The 22,181-nt window shown below is 47.6% G+C and overlaps 1 protein-coding gene across 2 annotated transcripts in view; it reads left to right on the forward strand.

Moving 5' to 3' along the window:
* The first annotated feature begins 200 nt into the window (after window positions 1-200).
* PTCHD1 (patched domain containing 1) overlaps window positions 201-22,181 on the forward strand; it is a 34,600-nt gene continuing 12,619 nt past the window's right edge. Inside the window, exons 1-3 of one of the 2 annotated variants that reach the window (XM_050895495.1) lie at window positions 225-575; window positions 13,900-13,926; window positions 14,092-14,560. In XM_050895495.1, the coding sequence (XP_050751452.1) occupies window positions 225-575; window positions 13,900-13,926; window positions 14,092-14,560 (847 nt within the window). Of the gene's footprint in view, window positions 576-13,899; window positions 14,561-22,181 lie in introns of both variants that reach the window. The other variant, XM_050895485.1, reaches the window with a different exon arrangement.

The following is a 22,181-nucleotide window of genomic DNA, read 5'->3' on the forward strand; positions in this document are numbered from 1 at the left end:
GGAGGACGAGCGCCCGAGCCGCCCCCCGCACGCACACAGGCGGGCAGGCGCGCACACACACCGCACACACACGCACACGCGCGGCGGCGGCCCCCGGCCCCCCGCAGCCGCGGCCGGCGGGGAGGCGGCGCCCGGCGGGGCTGCCCATGGTCTTGCGGGGGCCGTGGGGGAGCTGCGGGGGCCCCGGCGCGGCGCTCGCCCTCCTGCGCGCCCTCCGCACTAGGATGTTGCGGCAGGTCTTGCACAGGGGGCTGGGGACGTCCTTCTCCCGGCTCGGCCACTTCGTCGCCAGCCACCCGGTGTTCTTCGCCTCGGCGCCCGTGCTCATCTCCATCCTGCTGGGCGCCAGCTTCAGCCGCTACCAGGTGGAGGAGAGCGTGGAGCACCTCCTGGCCCCCACGCACAGCCTGGCCAAGATCGAGAGGAACCTGGTGGACAGCCTCTTCCCGGTGAACCGCTCCAAGCACCGGCTCTACTCCGACCTGCAGACGCCGGGGAGGTACGGCAGGGTGATCATCACCTCCTTCCGCAAGGCCAACATGCTGGACCAGCACCACACCGATCTCATCCTCAAGGTAACCGCGGCGGGTCCCCGGCCCCGGGCACCGCCACCCCGCCTGGCCCGGCGCCCCGCATCCCGCCCCGCTCCCTGCCAGCCCCGAGCCCGGTCCCCGCACCTGCCCGCCCGCACGGAGCCACCGGTGCGTGCCGGCCTCTGCCTGCCCGCCCAGCCACGGGCGCTGCCGCCGCAGCTACCCGGTCACCTCCCTGCAACAGTTGGGATGCCTGCCCGCCGCGGGGAGCCGGCAGCGCTCTCCCTGCCAGCGCCGCGGGCTCCACTGTCTTCCTCCCCTTTTTTCTTTCTCTCTTGCTTTTTTTCCCCTGTTTTGGCTTTATTTGCTTTGGGTGAGCGAGAAGGGCAGGCTGCTGGCTTAAATAATTTTTCGGTGCCTCTGTACTCGCCTTGCAGTCGTGCTCCCGAGTTAAGGCGACTCGGGCTTTGATAAACTCAAACTTCAAAAACAGTTAGGTACTAATCTGCTAAGGTGCCGAGAATGCTTTTGGGGGCTGCTGCTGTGTCTGGACTGCACTTCTGCCTGGAGAGGAGTAGCACAAAACCTCCTTCTCACTGCTCATGAAGGCAAATGACATAACTCAGCTGCTTATTTTTAGCGGGTAATATTTTTTTCCCCTTCACTCCCAACCCACCATCACAGAAAATGCTGGTCTCGTAGATGAAGAACAATCCAGCTCAGCTGTAGATTGCAGGCATGGTGCAGCCTGTGCTGCCGGTTCAAGTTAGAGCGGACAGCATCTTTCCCTGTCACTTGAGCAGCATGGAGCGTGCGAGTCACAATCTTAACAGGACATCTCACCGTATTATAGGTCGTAACATGTCGGAAATCTGCATTTGTTGAAGCTGGTACTCTAGTTTACACCCCAGTAGTTTCAAACAATCTTGGAAGGAAAAACAGGGAGGACAGATGCAAAAACTGTGTGTTAAGAGGGTCAAGTTCACCCAAGAAAAAGGAAACGAACATTTACAAATAACCAGAGGTGTGGCAAGCTCAGTCCTCCACGTTTTCACTGTTGCCTTATGGAAACCCCGGAGACTCAGCATTGCTTTTTTTTTTTTTTTCCCCTTGAATGTCAGACTGTCAGCCCCTACAAAAGCCAATGTTAATTCTTTTTAATAGCTTCAGGGAGTGTCTCTTCTAAAATCAGAAGATAGATGCAAATACCTATTGCATTTGGGGAGACTTCACTCTTTACTAAACAAGGAAATAACTGTTACAGTGAATTTATTTATATTTTATTTCCACTGTAGCCACATACAGAACTATAGTACAGACACATTCAGTATTTTATGTTTTCCTTTTTTTTGCTGTTGACATATTACCCAACGGTAATCAGCAAACAGATTTAATGAGCATCGACTCACTAAGTACAGTAACAGGAATGTTACTGGCGAACGAGAAAACTCCAGAGAGACGATTTCCTTCCTTCATTTTCTTGTACCATGAATTGCATTCGCATCCAGTATGTGCACATTTACTCAGTCATAGGATAATAATCATAATGGCTTTTTTCTCTGTACTGCTTTCTCTAGAGATCTGTAGTTTTATCGATAGCATAGTGACACAAATAAATGGTACTCAGAATCTTTCTGCAAGCAAAGTTCTGCATAAGATTTATCACATCAGCAAAAGAGCTATAACTTAGAAAGTTCTGTCAGTATTTAACACTGCCTCATTTTTAATAGACAGAATTTGCCAACAAAATGATTATTTTTCATTTAGTGAGATAATGAACACTATTGCCATTTGACTGTTTACTCTTACTGTTAATCTGACATTGTTAGGCATATTTGATGCATGATTTCCAACTCTTTACTTATCTAATTAATTCCAGTATGTCTTGTGCAGAATAGATTACACCCTTTGTCCTAATTATTCTTCTGTTTGTGGGCAGAGCCAGGCTCAGGCAGCTGCCTGTCCAACCCTGTGGACAGCCCCGTGGGTCAAAGCACAGCAAAACAGGAGGGAGGGCTGCTAGCTCCCAATATTGTTATATCTGTGGTGGTGCAGGGCTACCTCATTTTGTGTCAACAGGGCTCGCCAGGGGAAGGAGAAAGGGAAAGGTGGCCATCAAGGTTTTCCTATATATATGCAGTTGCATGAAGGGGAGAAGGGAGCAAAGGCATCCCCAGCCCAGAGCCAACCAACTCAAAGTGCTGTGCTTGTAAATAAGTGTCCTGGGTGAAACCACAAAGTAATCCCATCTACATTCCTGAAAATGCTGCCGTGTAGGCACGGTCAGCGCAGAGAAGCTATACGGCAGCATTTGCTTATCTTTCCTTTTCTGGAGAAGGATGACCTCCCCAAGGGAGAGGTTTTGCTTTAGAAGAGGCGTCAGGTTGGACACTGGCTCCTCCCGCATGGCTGTTGCTGCATCTCCACCCACTAGCGGGAGGACGGGAGACCCAGGAGGATGGTTGCCCCAGGCAGCCGCCAGCGGCTCTTGCAGCACCTCTTCTCGGTTTCCTTACCAGCCGTGTCCCACCTCATCAGCCAAGGAGAGAAGGGAATGAGCCTTGAACAGCTACAGCTACCCCCGTCACAAGGCAAGGGAAGGAGAAGATTTCCTCTAGTTTCAGCAGAGGAGGAAGCCAGCTTCCATTATTGTCCCCTTGGTAAAGGGATACAAAGTTTTGGGGTCTGAGCAGTTGAAATTGAAACATAGCTGGTACTGTCAAAAGTTAATCACTCTAACATCCTAATCAATTAATTAGTTAATGAAATAACTTCTTTGGTGGCATCTCTAAAATACTCTGGTTGGCTTAGTGCAGTTCTTCATGGGCACATTATCAGCCCGAGAAACTCGCCGTTACCACTACTGCATGATACCCTGTTGGCTGGCTGGGAAGAGATTTAGGGAAGGGCTCAGCCTCGCGACTGTCTCGGGCCCAGATCTCAAGCAGCGCTCCCAGAGCAGGAGCTGCCGTAGGACTCCCCGCTGACAGCATGCATCTGCCAGCGCGGCGCTGGCTGCTCACATGACAGTGGCAGGTCTTGCTGAATGTACAAGCTGCTCCACGCAAGGTCTCTCCTGCTCATTAGCAGGGAGGCATGTGGCTGCCTTATATAATAGTTTTGACTTGGAGATGATGCCGAGTACCCCTTTTTTTTTATTGTTTTTGTATAAATCTCCATCCATAGTCTCATAACTCCCCATAAATGCTTAAACCATTCTAGGCCTACCATCCCAGTGTTGCGTTTCCAGCTAGCATAGTCATTTTCAGAAGAAAGGGAGAAACCTAAACATATCCTGAATTTCTGGCCTTGAATAGATGATCCAACAAAAAGCCTCGGTAGAGTCTCAGATATGCAAGAGATGCATCCTGAGACCTAGATACTGTGGGAGGGCAATAATGAAATTTTACTCGCTGCGGTACCTGCTCTATAGCTGAGCACAGGGCACTGGCATCCTGTGCTGTCGGTGTGCAGGACCTTTTTTCCTCAAGATTTCACTTTTGAGAGAGAGAGAGGTAGGAAGTAACAACACCTAACTGAATAAAGTGTGCTTTTACCCCTGTATTTCCAAGAAGTGCTTGGAGAAACAAAAATAATTGGGATATTTAATGTGGACCATTGTGCAGAAGTTCAGATGATTATATAAAGTCTGTAGAAATCGTCTAAGCCTAGAATCCCACCTAAAAATAGTGTTAGAGCAGCCCCCTACCATTTCATGGTGGTATTTCCACTTGCAGCTAGAAACTTGGTAGGTTGAAGGCATACAGACTCACTGGAAATACAGACCTAGCCAGATTTTTGAACCCCAGAAAATATATTCTGATTTAGCCAGAATTTGAGACACCCATCCTTTTGAGCCTGTTCATTCCTCTATACTTACAGTGAGTTAACTGCATTATACTACAAAAGACTTTTTTTTTTTTTAAATGAAAGGTTTCCTTTTTTTTCAGAAGAATATTCTCTCTTCCACTTAGGTTATTGTGTTTATAACAATAACACAGTACTAATATTTTTTTTGGCAAAAACTCCACTTAAGATGACAAGACGTAAAGATGAAAAGGGATTGAAATGTAACATGCCTTACTGAAGGGGATTGTATTTGCAGTTTGCCGCTATGAAAATCTGTAGATGAGGGTTTATTTTTTTTAAGGAAACCTCTCCTAACTACGTGTTTTCAGACAGTGGTTATACATCGCCCCTCTCATATAAACTGGCCATCAATAGATCTAGATAACTGATTAAATATCTATTTGAACATGCAAGCAAATAGTAAAATCAGGTATTTCTGTTTAAGGACACATTTATTTAAGAATGCATAACTTCTGATTACTGCAGAACAAAACAGTTTAACTTCAAAATTTTGTAGACCTCATACTTGTTGGGGTTTTATTTCCTCTCTCTGCTCCTTACTTATTATGTCCCTGTTAATGTGTGTGCCTGCATGCCCTGTCTACGGTCTTCCCAGATTTCCTCACTTATTTTGTACGTGTGAGGAAACTCATGGAGGAAATAACCATATTTATGTTCCCGTGTCTGTGGTATTTCGATTGCTTTGCTGTACAAACATGGCGCACTTATGCCATTATTTTCAAAGTCGGTGGAAGTGGGTTCTGGTGGTTCAGCAGAGCCGAAAGCTGGGTCTGTTGCGATGCTAGCTAACGCAAGGTATCCTTTATTTTAAAACTTCGACTACTTCTGAATGCCTGGACACAGGCAGTCAACTGTGGATCTAGCAATGGATATAGTAGGTCTCCACCTTCTCTAGGTAGCTCTGGCACTAAAAACACTTCTAGGGAAACAGTCAACAGAACAAATAGTGAATTCTGCTAATAAAAAAAACCAAAGGATGAAGTCATGTTTTTTTTAGAGCAAGGCTGTAAGATGAGGGGAAGAGTCCTAATACAAGAAAAACAAGGGTGTGAAAGCAGCAGAAGTGCAAGCCTGTTGTCATAGCAGCACAATGCTGCAGGGCTAAAATGTATCTTATGCGAAAACAGATGAGAATTAAGATACGCAGGTAAGATCTGGGCACAGCCAGGGAAGAGGGAAGATAAATAGCACACTGCAAGGACAGCGTGGAAGCATGTGCAGAAACCCCCCTGAGCTCCCGGTGTCAGCAGCAGCAGCTCCTTGGCGTGGTTCCTGCGGGCGAGAGGGTTTGATCTCTCCTGCAGGCACCGGTCAGCGGCTGGAGCAGAAGTCCTGAAGTTGCCTGTGCCTGGGAGGACGACCACATCCCACTGGTCCCTGCCGCCCCCCTGCCCTGCTCCAGCAGCGCCAGCTGGGACGGGGCCCCTCCACTCTCCCTCCTGCCTCAGCCGTAGTGCGATGCTCCCCGACAACCCTGCACCCCGAGCTGCTGCCAGCCGGGCAGCCCGTGCTGGGAGCGCCCAGCGCCCCATGTTGCATCACCTTTCCTGCCTTGGAATGTCAGACCTCGCCTCCCATCTAGCAAACAGAGTGCGTGGCAGACAGATTTTCTCCATACGTGGCTGGACATGTGTGACGGGGGACGTCAGCCCTCCGGGAAAGCGCAGCAAGCGGGCGAGCAGGCATCGGAGGCCGGGGACCTCTGTGCGTCACAGCCACCAAGGCCAGGCCACCAGCGCCCCAGGCAGTGCCGCAAGGCTTGAGGAGAGCTGCCAGGGCTTCCCAGCAACCATGTTTGGGCTTTCCAAAAGCTATGACTGGGCCCTGCCTTTAAGTTGGGGTTTACAGCATGAGAACCCCCTGTCTCCTGTTGGAAGGGAGAATGAGGAGCAGAGTCGTTAATTAACGCGATGGGCTGTGAACTTGCAGCTGTTGAGGCTTCCCTGCAGCAAGGAAGGGACAGTTCGTCTCACTTCTGCTGGAGGAGGCCCTGGCAAGAGCCTGCACTGTGTCTCCAGCCCCCTGAGAAGCAGTGTAAGGATGGAGGGGTGTTTATGGAGAGGTGCGGGGCATGTGGAGAAGGCCACCGGTGGTGGAGCTGATGCAAGATCAGCCGCAGGAGCGAAGTTTTCATCTTTTTTTTCCCCATCATGAAAAATCAATCTTGGAGCCACGCACCAGGCTGTGCAGAGGGGTTTTTGCTGCCCAGGCATCCCATCCTCCGGTAGCGGTCAGCCCGAAAACCAGAGCGGGCTTCTCTCGGTGGGACAAATTCAGGCAGAATTACCAGGGCGATTGTCAGAATTAAGACAGAATTGGTTAGAAAAGCTTCTCCACTTCAGATTAGAGGAGAAAAATCGTATCTAGCAATTTTCTGTAGCTACCAAGAAGGCAGATGGAAGTGTAAATGCACGCACATCTGCCACTTTGAGCACTAATAGTTGTCCCTCAGTTGATGACTTGTTGTTTGAACAATTTTTAGATTTTATTTACATGAAAATTGTTTGGAGAAAATATAATTCACCGTGGTTTGGACAGCTGAAAAAATTAGTTGCAAAAATACATAGCTTGCATAATTAGTATCTTAGCATCTCTTCAGGAAACCTGATTGTAGGACTGCTGGAAAAAGAGCCCAGCTACCCGTAGCGATCCTCGCTGCACGCTCGCCAGCTGCAACATCTAATGTTTATCCTGAGCCGTTAGGATCTGTTGGCTTCCTCCGTTGGCTGTGCACACACTCTCCATCCCTCGGCCACACCGGCTTGGTCAGGAGGCTGCTGCCCGCCAGCCCACTTTGAACCTCTGCCCTGGACCCATGGTCTCAGACTGGCAGCAGGGCACAGCCCCCTTCGGGGGCTCCCTTGCCTTCCCTCTCTGCACCTTCTTCTGATGAAAATACACTCGTAATAGTTTAATTCTGCCCATGTCTGCAGAGCCCACGGTGTTTTCTTTCGTGAATTAAGCTGGGAGCTGTGCAAGTCTTTTCCCTCTCATAACCCTTTTACATTTTGACTGAGACCGTCTCTTGAAGTGAATAAAAAAGCACTCTGCAAAGATATGAAATGCCAGAGATTACTGAGATCATAGAAAAAGTGGAGAAATTTATAGCTATCCATTAAAGGCTTTTTCTCCTCTTCGTTTTCCTTGGCACAAGTTACCTGTAAAAATTACCAAAAGAGTAAACCAGCTTCACATGAAAATTAAGCCTATATTTAAAATAGTTGTCTTCATCTTGCTTTCTAGTTTTTCAGTCTGGAACCCAAAACAGTGATGAGATTTTAAGCAGTAATAGATAATGAGTTCATTCTTCACTTTATTTTTGAGCCTTCTCAGGCTTTCCTCCATAACCATGAGATCAGACTTTTTTTTTTTTTTTTAATGAAAGCTGAGATTTTTTTTAAAAAAAATCACAATATTTCAGGCTCCAAGGCTCAGACAAAAACCAGACTTGGTGAAAATGACAGTAAAAAAATTGCAGGAGTTGGCAACACTGACCAGAGTGAAGCTCATTTTTAATTTGAACCATCAGACATAGACTGAAAGACTAAATAGAGTCAAATAATAGCAACAACAACGAAAAAAAGTAATATGGCATTGCAAAGATGTTACTCCTGTGCATAAAACATGTCTCTGTATGTGCCAGATCATTCGAAGTACAGGAGGACATCCATATATCTGGCTAGTTTTGTCTAGTTGGGCGTTCATTGACTGTATGTCAAGTGACAAAGCATAGTCAAGACCTTACAATGAGTGATGTGCCCTATAAAACACTGCATGTCACCGCTCAGCAGCAAAACCAAACACATTTTTGCGGTATATATGATAAGCAGGAGGTAGTTGTACACATCCTTAATATTAAAAATGGTGGCTGCGACTCTGATCCAGCTCCCACGGGAGTCAGGATGTTTTTCCATGAGCTGGGAATAGGAGCTTGGCAAGACTGAAGCGTCCTGTTGCATGTTGCTGTTGCTCTCACCATGGAGTTTCCCTGGGAGCAAAGCTGTGCCACCCACGAGGCGAGACCCATGTGGGACACCAGTGGCCATTGCTGGGACGTCGTGCCTCATCCCCTTTGCCCATAGCTTTGATCGGGGTAGCAGGTTATGTAACATGGGCTTAAAGGATTTCTGGAATTGGACCATTTTGCAAATGAATCAGCAGTTTCTAACCCCTCCCTGCTGGGATGGGATCTGTCTGCTTCACAGGTAGGCTGCAGACTTTTTTGTTACCTGATTAAATTGACAAAATTCTGGTAATACCTGCTCAGTTTTGAATTAAAGAAAGGACTTCTCAACAAAGCAAAGGGGCTAGAGGTTTTCCTCGTCCCTTCTTGTAGCTCCCTGCATCTTTTGCATGGACTTAAGAATAAAATCAAGCTTCCCTTTCTGTCCAGAATATACATCTTTTAAGTACAATGCCTTTGCTTTCAGGTTCAGCTTTGCTGCTGCTACTGAAAGTTGTGCCAAGCTCTGTACGGGGAAGAACTGTCTCACAGAGCCCAGTGTGGGGCTTGGCCATCCCAGGGCAGCCAAACTGAGCCTACTGGGGAGCCTCTGGTTCCCGGTGCCTGCCTTCCTGTGCTGATGGCAGAGGTAGGAGGACCGGCAGCCAAAAACAGCTTGAAGAAATCTTTGCAGCCACGGCTCTCTGAGGCCTCGGAGCAAATGGTTTAGCCCAGGATAAGTGAAAGGATTTTAGCTTTTGCTTCCTGGCATCCCCTCCTGGGCCCGCGGGCAAAACCAGCCGGCGGGGCAGTGCGATTTTGCCACCTCTCATCTGTCAGCTGTGCCACAGGCTGAAACGTGGCTTGGTGTGGAGGCGTGACAGCAGTACAGCCCTCAACTGGAGGTATTTGCGGAAAGGGATTTGTCTCTCGGTTGAAGCCATCTTTCCCCTCTGTCTAAAATAAATAACTGAGTGAGCATGGGACTTAGAGTAAACAAAGATGAAGACCAACATGTTACCAAATGCAAATGGCTAAAGGCTGAAGGAAGAGAAAATGCTGTTCTAGAAATCTCTGGTGTGGTACGGGATACACATAAACACCATTTTTGGAAGGGAGAGGGGAATTGCAAGTGATGGTCACTGTTTAAACAACGATGAAAGGGGGAGGTGGAAGTTACTATTTCATGCCTGAGCGCTTTCAGGAACAGTGTGCCACCGTGGCAAGGGAGCTTAGGCGATGCTGTGCAGCTCTCATGCTGCAGTGCTCTGGCATCTCAGCAGTAAACTGCTTTTTGGTTCCTTGCACTGTTAGCTAGCTGAAAAAGCTGTGAGCGATGAGCAAGCAGTGCATGTCTCCCTTCAAGAAAAACCATTCATTCAGCTTTTGTTATTCCTTTAAATCTCCCTTTCTCGTAATAGGATTGGTAAGGATAAGAAAACGGCTGGATAAATAAGAATCTAGTGGTCAGTCGTTTGTCCCAGTACTAGGTGCCAGGTTTATTCAGAATATGGTTACTTGCTATTAAAATATGCTGCACTGAGGAGTGCAATATGCATTATGCATTAGCATATTGCTAATGTTGTCCCCATCACACAACAGCCTTTACCATCTCCTGTTAAGAAACTGAAGTTTCCTGAGGGACCTCCTGGTGTACCATAGGCAAGCCAAATTGCAGACCGAGTAATGCCTTGAACTCGTAGGACGTGCGCTTGCAACCTCTTGGACCTTCTGTTTTCTGTGGAAGCCAGTTGCCCGGGGCTATGGGTGTGGGCTCTGGATGCGAGTGGAAAAATCTGCGTGGCCGCAGTTGAATCCCTAGCGTGGCAGCAGAGGGGAGAGTGCCGTGGGACTGCAGCTCTCGGCGGGGAAGAGGCGGCAGCCCCGCAGCACGCAGGCTGCCACGGGCAAGCAAAGAGAGAGAGACAGCCTGCAGCCATGCTGCAGCACACCCCTGCCCTGCACTGAGGCAACAGAGGTTTTTTTCCTAGGATCTGGTCTTAAAAAGCAAAGTGCAAGTAAAGTGATGTGTTTGTCTTGAGGATGAAAGTCTAAGTTGGGCTTCCCAGAGCTGAATCCTTGGGCGCGCTGGGGCAGTGCTCGGCACACTTTGCTGGGGTGCAGGGATGGCAGGTTTTCCTCCTCTTTGGCTGTTTCCCTCCAGTTCAAGACCAAATGTTGTGGCACTGGCAAAGCTCGGAGTGCATCTCATAGCTGCTCTAAACTGCACGAGCTTGCAGCCGGCTCTGGGGGCTGCTCGGCTGCCGGGATGTGCCAGGATGCAGAGCTGGCTGCCTGCTCCGCTCTCCTCCCCGAAGTCCCATCGCTGGGAAGTGCAACGGGCAGGTCCCCCCCACGCGGTGCCTGGTCCAGCCCAGCACAGCCTCGCAGGAAGCACTGGGCCACCGCCGCAGAATGGGCTCCTGAGTCTGAAATGATCATTTCCAAGAAGAAATGAGTATTTTAGATATGACATTTAGCTTCTAGCCTTTCGCTAAAGATGAAGTAACAGCTGTGACAGATGAGGTTATTTTATAACCTAAATATTAAAAGAAAGTGCTTCAGATGTAGAAGGAAGCAAATGCAGCAGTGAGGCAGGGTAGGTAAATAGCAACACACATCGTGTAATAAAAGTTGCATGACAGTTTAGTTTCTTCTGCATTGTGTCACTTGATGGATCCTCTCTGAAGGAGCTGTATTGTCAATCTAATATAGGCAGGAAATTCCTTCTATTCCTCCTAGTTGTCCTCAGCTGCGCTTCTTTATATGACATCTGATTTTACAACCGTTGTCAATGAAAACCATACAGTACCTGCCATTGTGAAAAATTTAAAATCAGTTATCTGTCTTTGATTCGGTAAATCAGGGCATTTTCACCAAACTGTGATGACATACATTTGAATTCATACCCCAAAACAGCTCTTGCAAAGCGGAACTTTGCAGACACAAACTGAAAGACGGGAAGAATTCCCCATACAGGTTCATTTCTTTGGCATGTTCCTGCAAATCTTTTAATTTGTTTCGTTTTAGAAGAAGGTTGTGCAAAAGCCCCTAATTTATTGCACAGACAGTTATTTGTTCTCCCACCGCGACTGAGAATTTTGCTTCTCACTGTGGCCAGGTATTGTGTTTTCACAGTACTGTGAAAAGATTTGTTAGTTCAGTTCGTTTCTCAAACCTATCTTTCTAATGTCAATATTGAACTGTTGTTCTGTCGAAAATAAAAACTACTCAAATGTGGAAAAACAAACCCCCAAGCTGCTAGAGAAACAAGTTGCGAATATAGGAGTTTTGTAATCTTTGCGTATATGTTGTCACATCATCCTGAGGAACAGAGGCAACATAACTAAATTTATACCCGTCATAGATTATGCAATGTAATCACAAAACAATGAGATTCATAGTATCACATAAATGTGTTTTTTTCTGCAAATAGGTCTGAAATACCACACAAAAGTCACTATGACTATTTAATTTCAACAGATGCAGGATTTTAGCCATGATTATTAGGCATTTTGTCCATTGCCACCAGATAAGTATATAAGCTCTACTGCTCTCATGTACCCTATCTTCTATTTTTTTAATCAGTGTTTGTCTTCAGAAAGGAGCCAGTTCCGTTAAATATCACCTAATCCCAGCCTCTTTACTGGGCATAAGAGCCTCCTGCCTTCTTTGGATTACGGAAACATGGATGGCGGAAAACAGCACATGCAAGTAGGAAAAAAAGGAATCGTGTCCCTGTAGCCACTTCTCTGTGTCTTGCTCAAAATCTGAAGGCAGAAAATAACTATTCCCCCTTTAAGGAAAAGAAATTAGAGTCATTCTTAATTTGGCTGTTCAGCTCCCTGGAAGAGCTGTGGTCTCCCTGCTTTGCAGGTGCAGGAGGGCTTCTCCTTCTCTTTTATCAGCCCTGCTTTTGTCGCCACACCTTTGCAATGCTCCTACAACCATTTCCCTCGGTGTAAAAGGGACCGAAGGGTGAATCTGTGCAGTTCCTCAGAGCAAATCCGGTGATTTGCTCCCTGCACGGCAGCAGACGTGGCCGCCCGAGCAACCGGGCTGTGCAGACTGCCACGTCCATGGGGTCATTGGGACCAGGCAGCACAAGGGGTGCACGCCCCTCTGCATTGTCCCTGCTCACACCTCAAGAGAATCACATACCTCACCGAGCCGTGCACAAAGCATGTAAGCAGTGGCATGCAGGGGCCCCCAGCATTTGGGATGTTGGGTGCCCCCTGCGCCACCTAGAAAAGAGCAGAGGGAGCCCCTTCCTGAACTTCATGGCCACCCACCATGAAGGACATCACAGCCGCAGGGAAAGTCTGCTCAGACTTCTGGCGGTGGGTAACATAGTCTTGGCCTCAGCAGCGTCCTTACAGGAGGTCTTGGCACTCTCTACACAACTAGAGTGGCACAGGAGTTAAACAGTGATGGTGGTGGGCGCGGCCTGCACATTTTGCAAGGAAAATGTGCAAAAAACCAGCTTGTGCTTTGCTAAGGCTCCCATCATTAGCAAACTCAATATTTTACTTTTGAAAAATATCGCAACCGCAGCCTATTAGGGCTATTCCCTTGCCATCTTTTAGATTTCTTGCTGCTTCTGTGTTGACTAAAATGGATTCAGAAAAGGTTGCAAGAGTTTTCTCTATTTTTTCAAGAAGAGAGGGTAATTTTTCTGCCCTTCTGATGCTCAAAAATAACTGAATGCACTTTGGGTCAGGGCTCAGGCACAGCAAATTTCAGAAGGATGCAAAACAACTTACAAAGGAGGCTGCACTAAGAGCTGCTAGACCAAACAATAAGTGGTAATAACCTGCAGGCCCTAAAATTAGGGGGCCTTCCCTGATTAACAGAACCTCTCAGAGAGAGAAAGAGAAAACCAGTGTCAGTCTCTGCCATTGCTTCCTGCTCTCAGATGTGCTGAGGATTTGATGGGGGAAGGAGGGAGGGAAAAAGAGGGCAAATTAATTAATGACAGCTATCCCTGCTATGCCAACAATCTCTACACTTAGGACATGCAGCTGTGGCCTGTCCTTTACTCCAAGCGAGTGCTAGTCCCCTGCCGCTGCCAGCTGCCAGGCTGCCGGCGCATCCCACACAGGTGGCACCCCTGGTCATGTTGCTCTTCTGCCTTCTGTACCTGAAGTTTATCTGTTGAGAGTGTATTTTGGCAATCCCGAGCACGACAGTGTCCCCGGACATGGCCGGGCTGTAGCTCTCTGTTTTATGTTCGGCCAGATCACTTGGAAGTGGAGGTCCAGGCCTTTTGAGTTTGCTTATTTAGAGAGGCCAAACGGCAGATGCACATGGCACAGATGCAAGTCACAACACGCCCGAGTTACCAGCAAAGGACGTAGGGGAATAATACTGCTATTTTAATGCATGTTTCCTTTTTTTGCAATGAGTGTGCTATTAATACTGCAGTCACCAGAACTTTTGTTGTTGCTTAGATCAAATAGGAAAGGGACGGAGGTGAGGAGCCGCTGTTGTTCTGGCTGCTACTGTGCGAGATGAACTGATGAATAACGTGTGTGATTTCTCTTTCCCTTGTAGTTGCACTCTGCTGTGACCAGGATCCAAGTTCAAAGACCTGGTTTCAATTACACGTTTGCCCATATATGTATCCTGAACAATGACAAGACATGCATAGTGGACGACATAGTGCATGTACTGGAGGAATTAAAGGCTGCTCGTTCTTCTAATCGAACTAATTTTGCAATCACTTATCCGATTACTCACTTAAAGGATGGCAGGGAAGTGTATAACGGGCATCAGCTTGGTGGGGTTACTGTGCACAGCAAAGACCGGGTGAAGTCTGCAGAAGCCATTCAGCTCACCTACTACTTGCAGGCAATCAACTCCTTGAATGACATGGTGGCAGAGAAGTGGGAATCCATTTTTTGTGACACTGTTGAACTTTTCCAGAAATCCAACAGGAAGGTCAAAATGTATCCTTTCACTTCTTCTTCGCTGAAGGAGGATTTCCAGAAGACGAGCAGGGTGTCAGAACGCTACCTGATCACAAGCTTGGTCCTTGTGGTCACCTTGGCCATTCTCTGCTGCTCCATGCAGGATTGTGTCCGCAGCAAACCCTGGCTTGGCCTGCTGGGATTGCTGACCGTGACCCTTGCCACCCTGACTGCAGCTGGGATCATCAATCTCACTGGTGGGAAATACAATTCCACCTTCCTGGGAATCCCCTTCGTCATGTTAGGTAACTATCTCCTATCTCCTCTCTCTTTTGTGTGTTTGTGCCTCCCTGACGCATTTCCCAGCAAGCAGAGAAGCATCACTGCATGGCTCCCAGTGCCTCCTCCCTGCAACGCTGCCCTGTGCCAAATCCACGTGGCCTCTTTTCCTAAACTGTTTGTACCGCGCCGGGACATTAAAATCATGCCTGGGGCTCCGGTGTGGCGTGGCGCCCTGCCGTAGGATGCAGTGCCGGCGCAGTAGCGAGGAACGAGGATGTGCGAATGGTGCGCCTTGTGCAGAGAGGGAGCCCAGCTGCTGCTTTTCCCTGGATGTTTGATTCTGGTTTTGGTGGCCAGCGTTGGAGGGAAACCTTTGCAGAGGTCCCCATGCCGCAATGACAGCGTCGGCTGTGCTGGCAGATCAAAGGGGGTGCGCGCGTTGGGCATTTAGAGAGCGCTGGCTCCTTCAGAGAGCAGAGCGGTGCTGTCGTGGCTTGGCAGGCGCCTGTCCGTGGGATAAGGGCAGCGGTCAGTTCTGGGTTGTGTTTCTCCTGAAGCCCCTGTGTTGGCTGAGCGAGCGTAGGGAGGGTTTCACAGCCCTGGGGTGGAGAGCTTCGCCTCCCCCGGTCAGGGACAGAGCCGTCCGGTTAGTGCCAGCATATCCCGTGGCGGAGGGCTACAGAGGGAAGCGGCATTGGCTGCTCCCTGGCTCTCGTGCTGGCAGAGGCGTCTTCATCTCCCCGGTTTTCGTACTGCCTTCACTCACTTTGGGGTACAGAGTGGTTTGGTTTTGTTTTGTTTTCCTCAAGGGTAGGAAAGAGGAGGAGAGAAGGGCGGTCAGGTTGCTCCCGACCCAAAATCAGTGCCCTCTCCTGTTGGCACCAGGGTATTTGTGAGGATGCCGCGCGTTGTATCCAAACAGGCAGGAGGACTTCACGGGAGACAAAACAAGAGCTCTGGAGAGTTCACAGCCTCTTTGTTTGTGGTTGGTTCATAACCAGTGTGAAAAGCTTTGTGCGCTGTAGGTGTTTAATATGTCCTCGTTCACACCATTATTCATTTGTGCAGAATAATACATGCATTGATTTGATCACAGCTTCCCCAGCTGAAAATCAGTGCTCAGTAATACTTCAGGTTTCAAGTGTAAGAGTGTCTCCACTGACTTAGTCACATCGTGTAGTGATATGACACGTTTTAGCACAGCTATTTTTATATCCAGCGCCAGGTTCCTATGCCATGCCTGTACTGTAGCTGTGGTATTGTTGCACTTTAATTAAAGACTATCCTTCAGTGCATTGCACTACCGGTTAACGTACAGAATATATTCAGTGACAAAGAGAATTCAGCTACATTACGTTGGCTCTCATTTTCAGATGACATCCATGAAAATTAAACTGTATCATAATCTAGAGGAAATGCAGCACGAGAAAGTCAGAGTCAAAAGAAGGCTAGCTTTCTGACCTGAGTTGTTGGTTTCTTTGGTGGGTTTTTATGCCTGTGCATGTATTATAAAATTCAATTCCTCAAACTAAGTAGTGTATATTACATATAATATTACATAGGAGGGGATTTCAGGATGTATTGCAAGGGTAGTAGAAAAGCAGTCTGAAGTCCAGCCATGTGAAATGAAAGTACCTGGGGAAAGCAACTCAAAAATATGAAATATGAGCTCTGTTTAGGGATCAAAGCATCTGCTCTCTGGGACAACCTTTCAGATCTTTAATTCACTAATAGTGACTATGCTGAGACTTGAAATCCTTGAAGACTTACAGATAACTATGAAAAGTTTCACACTTCTATTTTAGTGGTCCTTTAACTGCCGAGCTGTATAGCCAACTCTGCTTTACTTTTCTTTTTTTTTTTCCCTGGGTTTTTTTTTGGTCTTGCTTAGTTGAAGTATTCCACTCTTAAAAGGAGTAAGTTTCAAATATGCAGCTCAGCTCTCACTGTGAACAAGTCAAGACAGAGCAGCCAAGTTCATGCCTGCTTCCCCAGCTGCATAAAATCTCCTGAGGGACAGGAACATCAACAGGTGAACAGAAGGCCCTAAAGACACTCTGGAGTTTTTAATGAGAACTGTTTAAAACCAGCAGATAGCTAGAAAGGCAGAGTTTCCTTTTTTTTCCTGCAGTACAACAGAAAGATTCGGCATGCATTTCAAATTTTATTTCATGCCTCTATGTTGTTTTGCTTATAAAGGGTGGTTTAACTCAAGGTTACTGAAGGCTAGAGACACAAACCACCCTCCATTATAGCCCACTGAACTGCTTCCACTTCATTTCAGTGACCAGCAGATTAGATCATAGATTAACTGACCTTTAGAAAGCTAAAGGATTTCTGGCTAACAGTGTAGCCCTGTAGCTATTACTCATAATCTCATGGCTAAAAGCAAAAATTAGATAGAAAAAATGATTGCACTGGACACATTTCAGGCAAGGCCCCTTTACTGGTATAAATCATTAATGAAGTTTCCCCGGTTTACAGCAGCTGAGGATTTTTAACTTTTTGTCAGCATTGCAGAGCCGGGGGGAGGACGACTCTCCAGACATCATCTGCCCTCTGCCACAGGACAAGATTACGTCTTTCCTAACAGATACTTCTCGCCCTGCACTTTGGCTCCTCCTTGGGCCTCTTCCCCCTGTGTTTCACTGCACTACCGCTGCGGCATTTGTGCCATGTCTAACCTGAATTCCCCTTTTGCAACTCAGCTGTCCTCCTTGTTTATCCACTGCATCTGGAAAACAATTTCTTTTCTTTTTCTTCGCATATTTGGGACCGCTCTCACTTGCCCAGGCCTCTTCCCTTTCATCCCAGGTTTCCTCAGACTGTGCTTGCCAGACTTCCAGCAATCTTCTTGCTTTTGGCCGCTCCACATCTTCCGTGGAGTGCGGTGCCTAAATCCAGGTGCAGGATTCAGGCTGAGGCTTTGAGCAGCAAGTAGAGTAGGAAGATGATTTCACACATCTTGCGTATGGCACTCCTGTTCATACATCCCCATATGACATTCATTTTTTTCTCAGCAGTATGAAGTGGTTGGCATTTGGTTGGTGGCACATGGTAATTCACAGATCCTTCATGTCACTTTCTACCCTGTTTGCACAATCAGTTATTCCAACCAACATGTAGAAGTTTGCCCTTGTCCTTGCTGAATTATAGCTTGTTTATCTCACACCATGTCTCCTCTTCATTAAGTTCATCTTGAGACCATCACTGCCCTTCCAAGATGTATTAACTGAAGCTGGTCAGCAATGTTTTGCAATTACCAACTTTTTCATATTTTCAAGAATTACTTTCTGAATAGTTTAAGTAGTTTGTCCAGTCACAAGCCCATTCTAGTAATTTAGGCAGTATGTCTGCAAAATACTCTTTTCAACGTGCTCTGTAATAGTTGATTTCATTCATTGTGTTTTCTGTGACATCCTTTCTGCATCAGCCATTTCCAAGAACAAGCTATAGTGAAGGGTACCAGCCTCTGTAGGTGTTGAATCCTTAGCTTTTGCATCAATAGGACAATTTTAAGTTACTAAATTACCATGCTTACCACGTTGCACTCCTAAGCTCAGACTGTGTAAGTGCAGACAGGAACATCTTTTGCCTACCCCACCTGTTAAATATGACATACTGGTTTAAACACTTCATACTTTGGGTTTAATCACCTTCATGGTAGTTTATTCTAATTTGTTTTACTCTTTAATTAAGGCAGGTTACTGTAACTCGGCTCACAAAAAGTAACTCATTAAGTCAGAATAACTCAGTCATTGATGACTGCACATAGCCTGAGTATGTCACTACCGTGACGATTTTTATGTTGTGGCAAGTTTCTTTTTAGCCCTCACTGGTTGCTAACTGAATGGCAAAAATTGAAGCCAGGAGAGATGTTGCCAGAGACCTCCTTCCCCAGCAGGTACCAAAAGAGCAGAGGTCCCCTTTGGTCACCAGAGGTCCAGCTGTGAGAGCAAGGCAGGAGGCAGTGCCGGGGGCTGGCCCGAGCCCCCGCGGAGGGGCTGCGCTGGGGGCGAGCTAGCAGAGCAGGGCAGGCTGGCTGCAGCCGCTCTCTTCTCTAGGGATATCTTGTCAAGTCAAACTGGGAACTTTTCTTCTTCACCTCTGGATTTATACAGGTGCTTCTAACATGAAAGTGAAGCCTAAAACCTGTGAAACTTGGCAGGCTCCCGCCATTCATCTGGGCATATTTTGGATTAGCATATGCCTCCTTGGGTTTTTAAAACGATCATCTGCATTTATCAGTGTGTAAACAAGTAATTTAAGGACAAGATTACTCACATGTCTAGTTCATGTGGAATACTTTGCTGAAGTAAGGCTATTCATTTTTGAGCCTAAGAACCAAAAAATTAAATTCTTCAATTTGGTTGAATTTAAAATAGCTGATTTATAGTGTCAGCTGAAAAGCAGAATTAAAATTCTGATTTCCTATTGCCTGCTCCATTAAAAACTACAGATGTTTGGTCTGGCACAGATGCTAACGCATTCGTCATAAGTTTCCCTTACGCACTAAATGCTGTTTAATAACTGCCAATCCTTTAAAGATACCAGTTTCCTCAAAAAAACCAGTGTTACCGAACAAACCATTGGACAACAAGCAGCCCTGGCTGAACAAGTTTTTGGCTTGACTTTTTTTACTTCCCAGAGGTGGAACGCAACATTTAACTTAGGGACTCAAAAGCAAATTGCAACATTGCCCTTTGCACTGAAGAGAAAACTAGCAATCTGTTTCCTTTTCCTTCAGAAACTCCTACAGCTTATTCAGGGAGAGGCGGCTCTCTTCAGCTGCCAAGTTCGTGAAAAGCATCGGCTCTATGAAATCGCGGTGGAATGCCAGGCACTGCCAGATACGGGCAGGGACGCAGGGCCGGCTCCACAGGCTTATATTTAGCCACCGATGCTGGCAGGGGAAAACCAGTTAGCAGTTACGAGAGCGGCTTGAGCTTGCAGCGTGCTGTAAACAGAAACGGTAGCCAGCCTTGTGTGACACTCAGCAAAACAGGGACGAATGCAAATACCTCTTCTTCCCGCCTCCCTCCGTCCTCCCATCACGTCCCGCCCTGTCGGTACGCCCTTTCTGGGAAGAGAGAAGGGGAGAACAGTTAACAGAGCAGGTCCAGGGAGGGACGACTGGGAAGGAGCAGGTGGAAGTGTCGGGCAGGACCCAGGCAGGGTCCTCCTGAGGTTCAGTCACGGGTGGGGGGAAAATCGGGGGGAGAAGGAGACTGCACAGGGATGCGTCTGGCAGGAGGGGGCACAGGAGCAGGAGAAGTGCAGGACGCTTTGGGAGGTACCCGGAGGTACCAGGGCTCATAGGAGCACCTCACAGATGCAGAGGAGTGCCGATCGCTTCTCGGAAACACAAATTTGTTGGACGCACACCTTCCACGTGGCTTCCCTGGCGGAGAGCTGTGCTGGTGGAGGAGTGAGCCGAGATACCTGTACAGGGGCTTTGTGGATGCAAAAAGTTGGAGCAGCAAAGATGGGATCTGAGGTCAGAGACAGTTGGGAAAGAAGGTCGGAAGGGAGACGTAAGGAAACAGAAGAAGAGGGGAGATCAGTGTGTTTGGTGATGGGAGTGAAAAGCACAGGAGGGCAAGTGAGGGGATTGCTGAAGGTTAGGGGCCACGAAGGCAACAGGTAGCTAAGCCAAGCAGGGCAGCTAACAACCAGCGCGAAAACCCTGAGAGGATGAGGGCGCTCGGGCCAGCACGTGCCAGCACATGTGGCTCGCTGGAGCTGCGCCTCAGTGCCAGTAAGGCACCCAGCCCGGCTCCTTCTTCAGTTTTCTGGAAGAACATGCTGGTAGGGAATTGCAACATATGCCAAATTTTTACACCCTAAAAGCATTCATTATCCTTCCTATCAAGCACCCAAGTGTTTGCTATATTCAATAAAACTGAAGTGTCAACATTGGTTACATATAGAGAGTTTCAAAGAGAACCAGCCCCTCCACAGGTCTCCCCGGTGCCCTTCAGTCCACACACAAAGGTAACACACACACACAAATGTTTGACTTTGTGTAGTACTTTTCCACCAATTTTCCTGTTGTCAGTTAATAAAAATGTGAAGCTTCTGAGTCTCTCTTGTTTTTATTCCCCGAGCTAACCTTTCTCGCTCTCCCTGTCCAACTGCCCCTCTGTCGTCTCTTCATGCTGGGAAGAAGCATGTCCTCCCTCAGCTGGTTACCTCAGCTTGCTGCCCCCCTGCCCCTTTCTCCCATCTCCTCCATCTTGTTTGCAATCTCTGGCAGCCTCTTCCAGCAGGTCTCACCCATCTCCCTGCTCCAGGCCATGGCATCTCCTTCCTGATGCCTGCAAAGCTCTCAGCATCTTTTGGTCTCCCTAAGCTTCCTTCATCTTTTCTCCTGTTTTCCCCACTCCTGCCAGTGTGTCCCCTCTGCCGTTTTGTTGGGTTTTTTTTAATTTCTCTTCTCTCCCATCCTCCCCTCTCCTCAGCCACAGCTGGGCCCATTGCTCCTACCCTTTCCCCTATATTCTTGAATAACTTCCTTGGCTCCCAAACAGGTCCCCACCATACCCTGCAGTCATATCTCAGCTGCTTCAGATTTCCCACTGATTTCCACCATTCATCCTTTGTTTTTTTCATGCTGCCAAATGACACCAAGAGTGCCCTGGAAGTACACTTGGTTTTTTGTCACTCCATCTGCTCAGCTTTCCCAGTTCAACCCTGCGCAGCTCAGTTATACTCCTAAAACATCTTGTGTTTCGTTCCTTTCATTCCCCTTCTAAGAAATAAATAAAATTATCTGGTTTTATCTACCCTGAGCAGAATCCCAGGCATGTCATTTTCCTAGTCATTCCTTTTTCCTCTACTTTTTTTCTCCTCAGTCCCTCAGTCTCTTCCTGAGCTCTCTAAGCAGCCATGCATCTTCTGCAGTCCCTCAGGCATCACCCAGCATTTCTGTTCCTCATGGAGAAGAGCAGAAGTAGGCCCCCAGGCCACCCCTCCTCACTCAATGTACCAACAAGTCCGCTCACCAAAGTCAGTGTTTTCCACCCGAATGCAAGGTGATTAACCACCTCCTCCCACCTGCTGGTCTCCCTCTCTCCAGTTCTCCTGAAAGATGATGCCCCAAGCCCCTTGAAGAACGCAAACACCAAGAAGCCACTAATGCATGGGAAGGAAATAGGCTTAAAATACAAATGGTGGCAGAGTATTTTAGACACTTGTACCAGCCCTTTCCCATGCAGTGCAAAAGCGGCAAGTAGAGCATGCAGCCGGCTACATGTGATGGTGACACAGCCAACATGTCCATGTTCCCCCCTTACCACCACAAACCTCAGTGAAATCCTTGCACGCATACATGCTTCTTGGCTTCAGAAGAGTGTCGATAACTCAGTAAATATAATACTTTTTGGAAAAGAGGAGCCGTATCTGTAGGAAGTCAGTCCGGAGAACAGTTTAATATTGAAACCAAATACTGTACAATCATTGAGTAAGATCAGGCATTGCCTCTTGACTGGTGGTGCTCCAATATAGACTTATTTCATATGAAAAGTGTGTTACAGGTGATGCAGTGCATTTAATGAGCATTCATTTATGTGAACAGTAGCAGAGAGATATTATATTTTTACTGTCTGCATTCTTCTAACTGCAGAGAAGTCAGTGCATGCGATG

Source organism: Gymnogyps californianus, chromosome 1, assembly GCF_018139145.2.
Source record: "Gymnogyps californianus isolate 813 chromosome 1, ASM1813914v2, whole genome shotgun sequence".
NCBI lineage: Eukaryota > Metazoa > Chordata > Aves > Accipitriformes > Cathartidae > Gymnogyps > Gymnogyps californianus.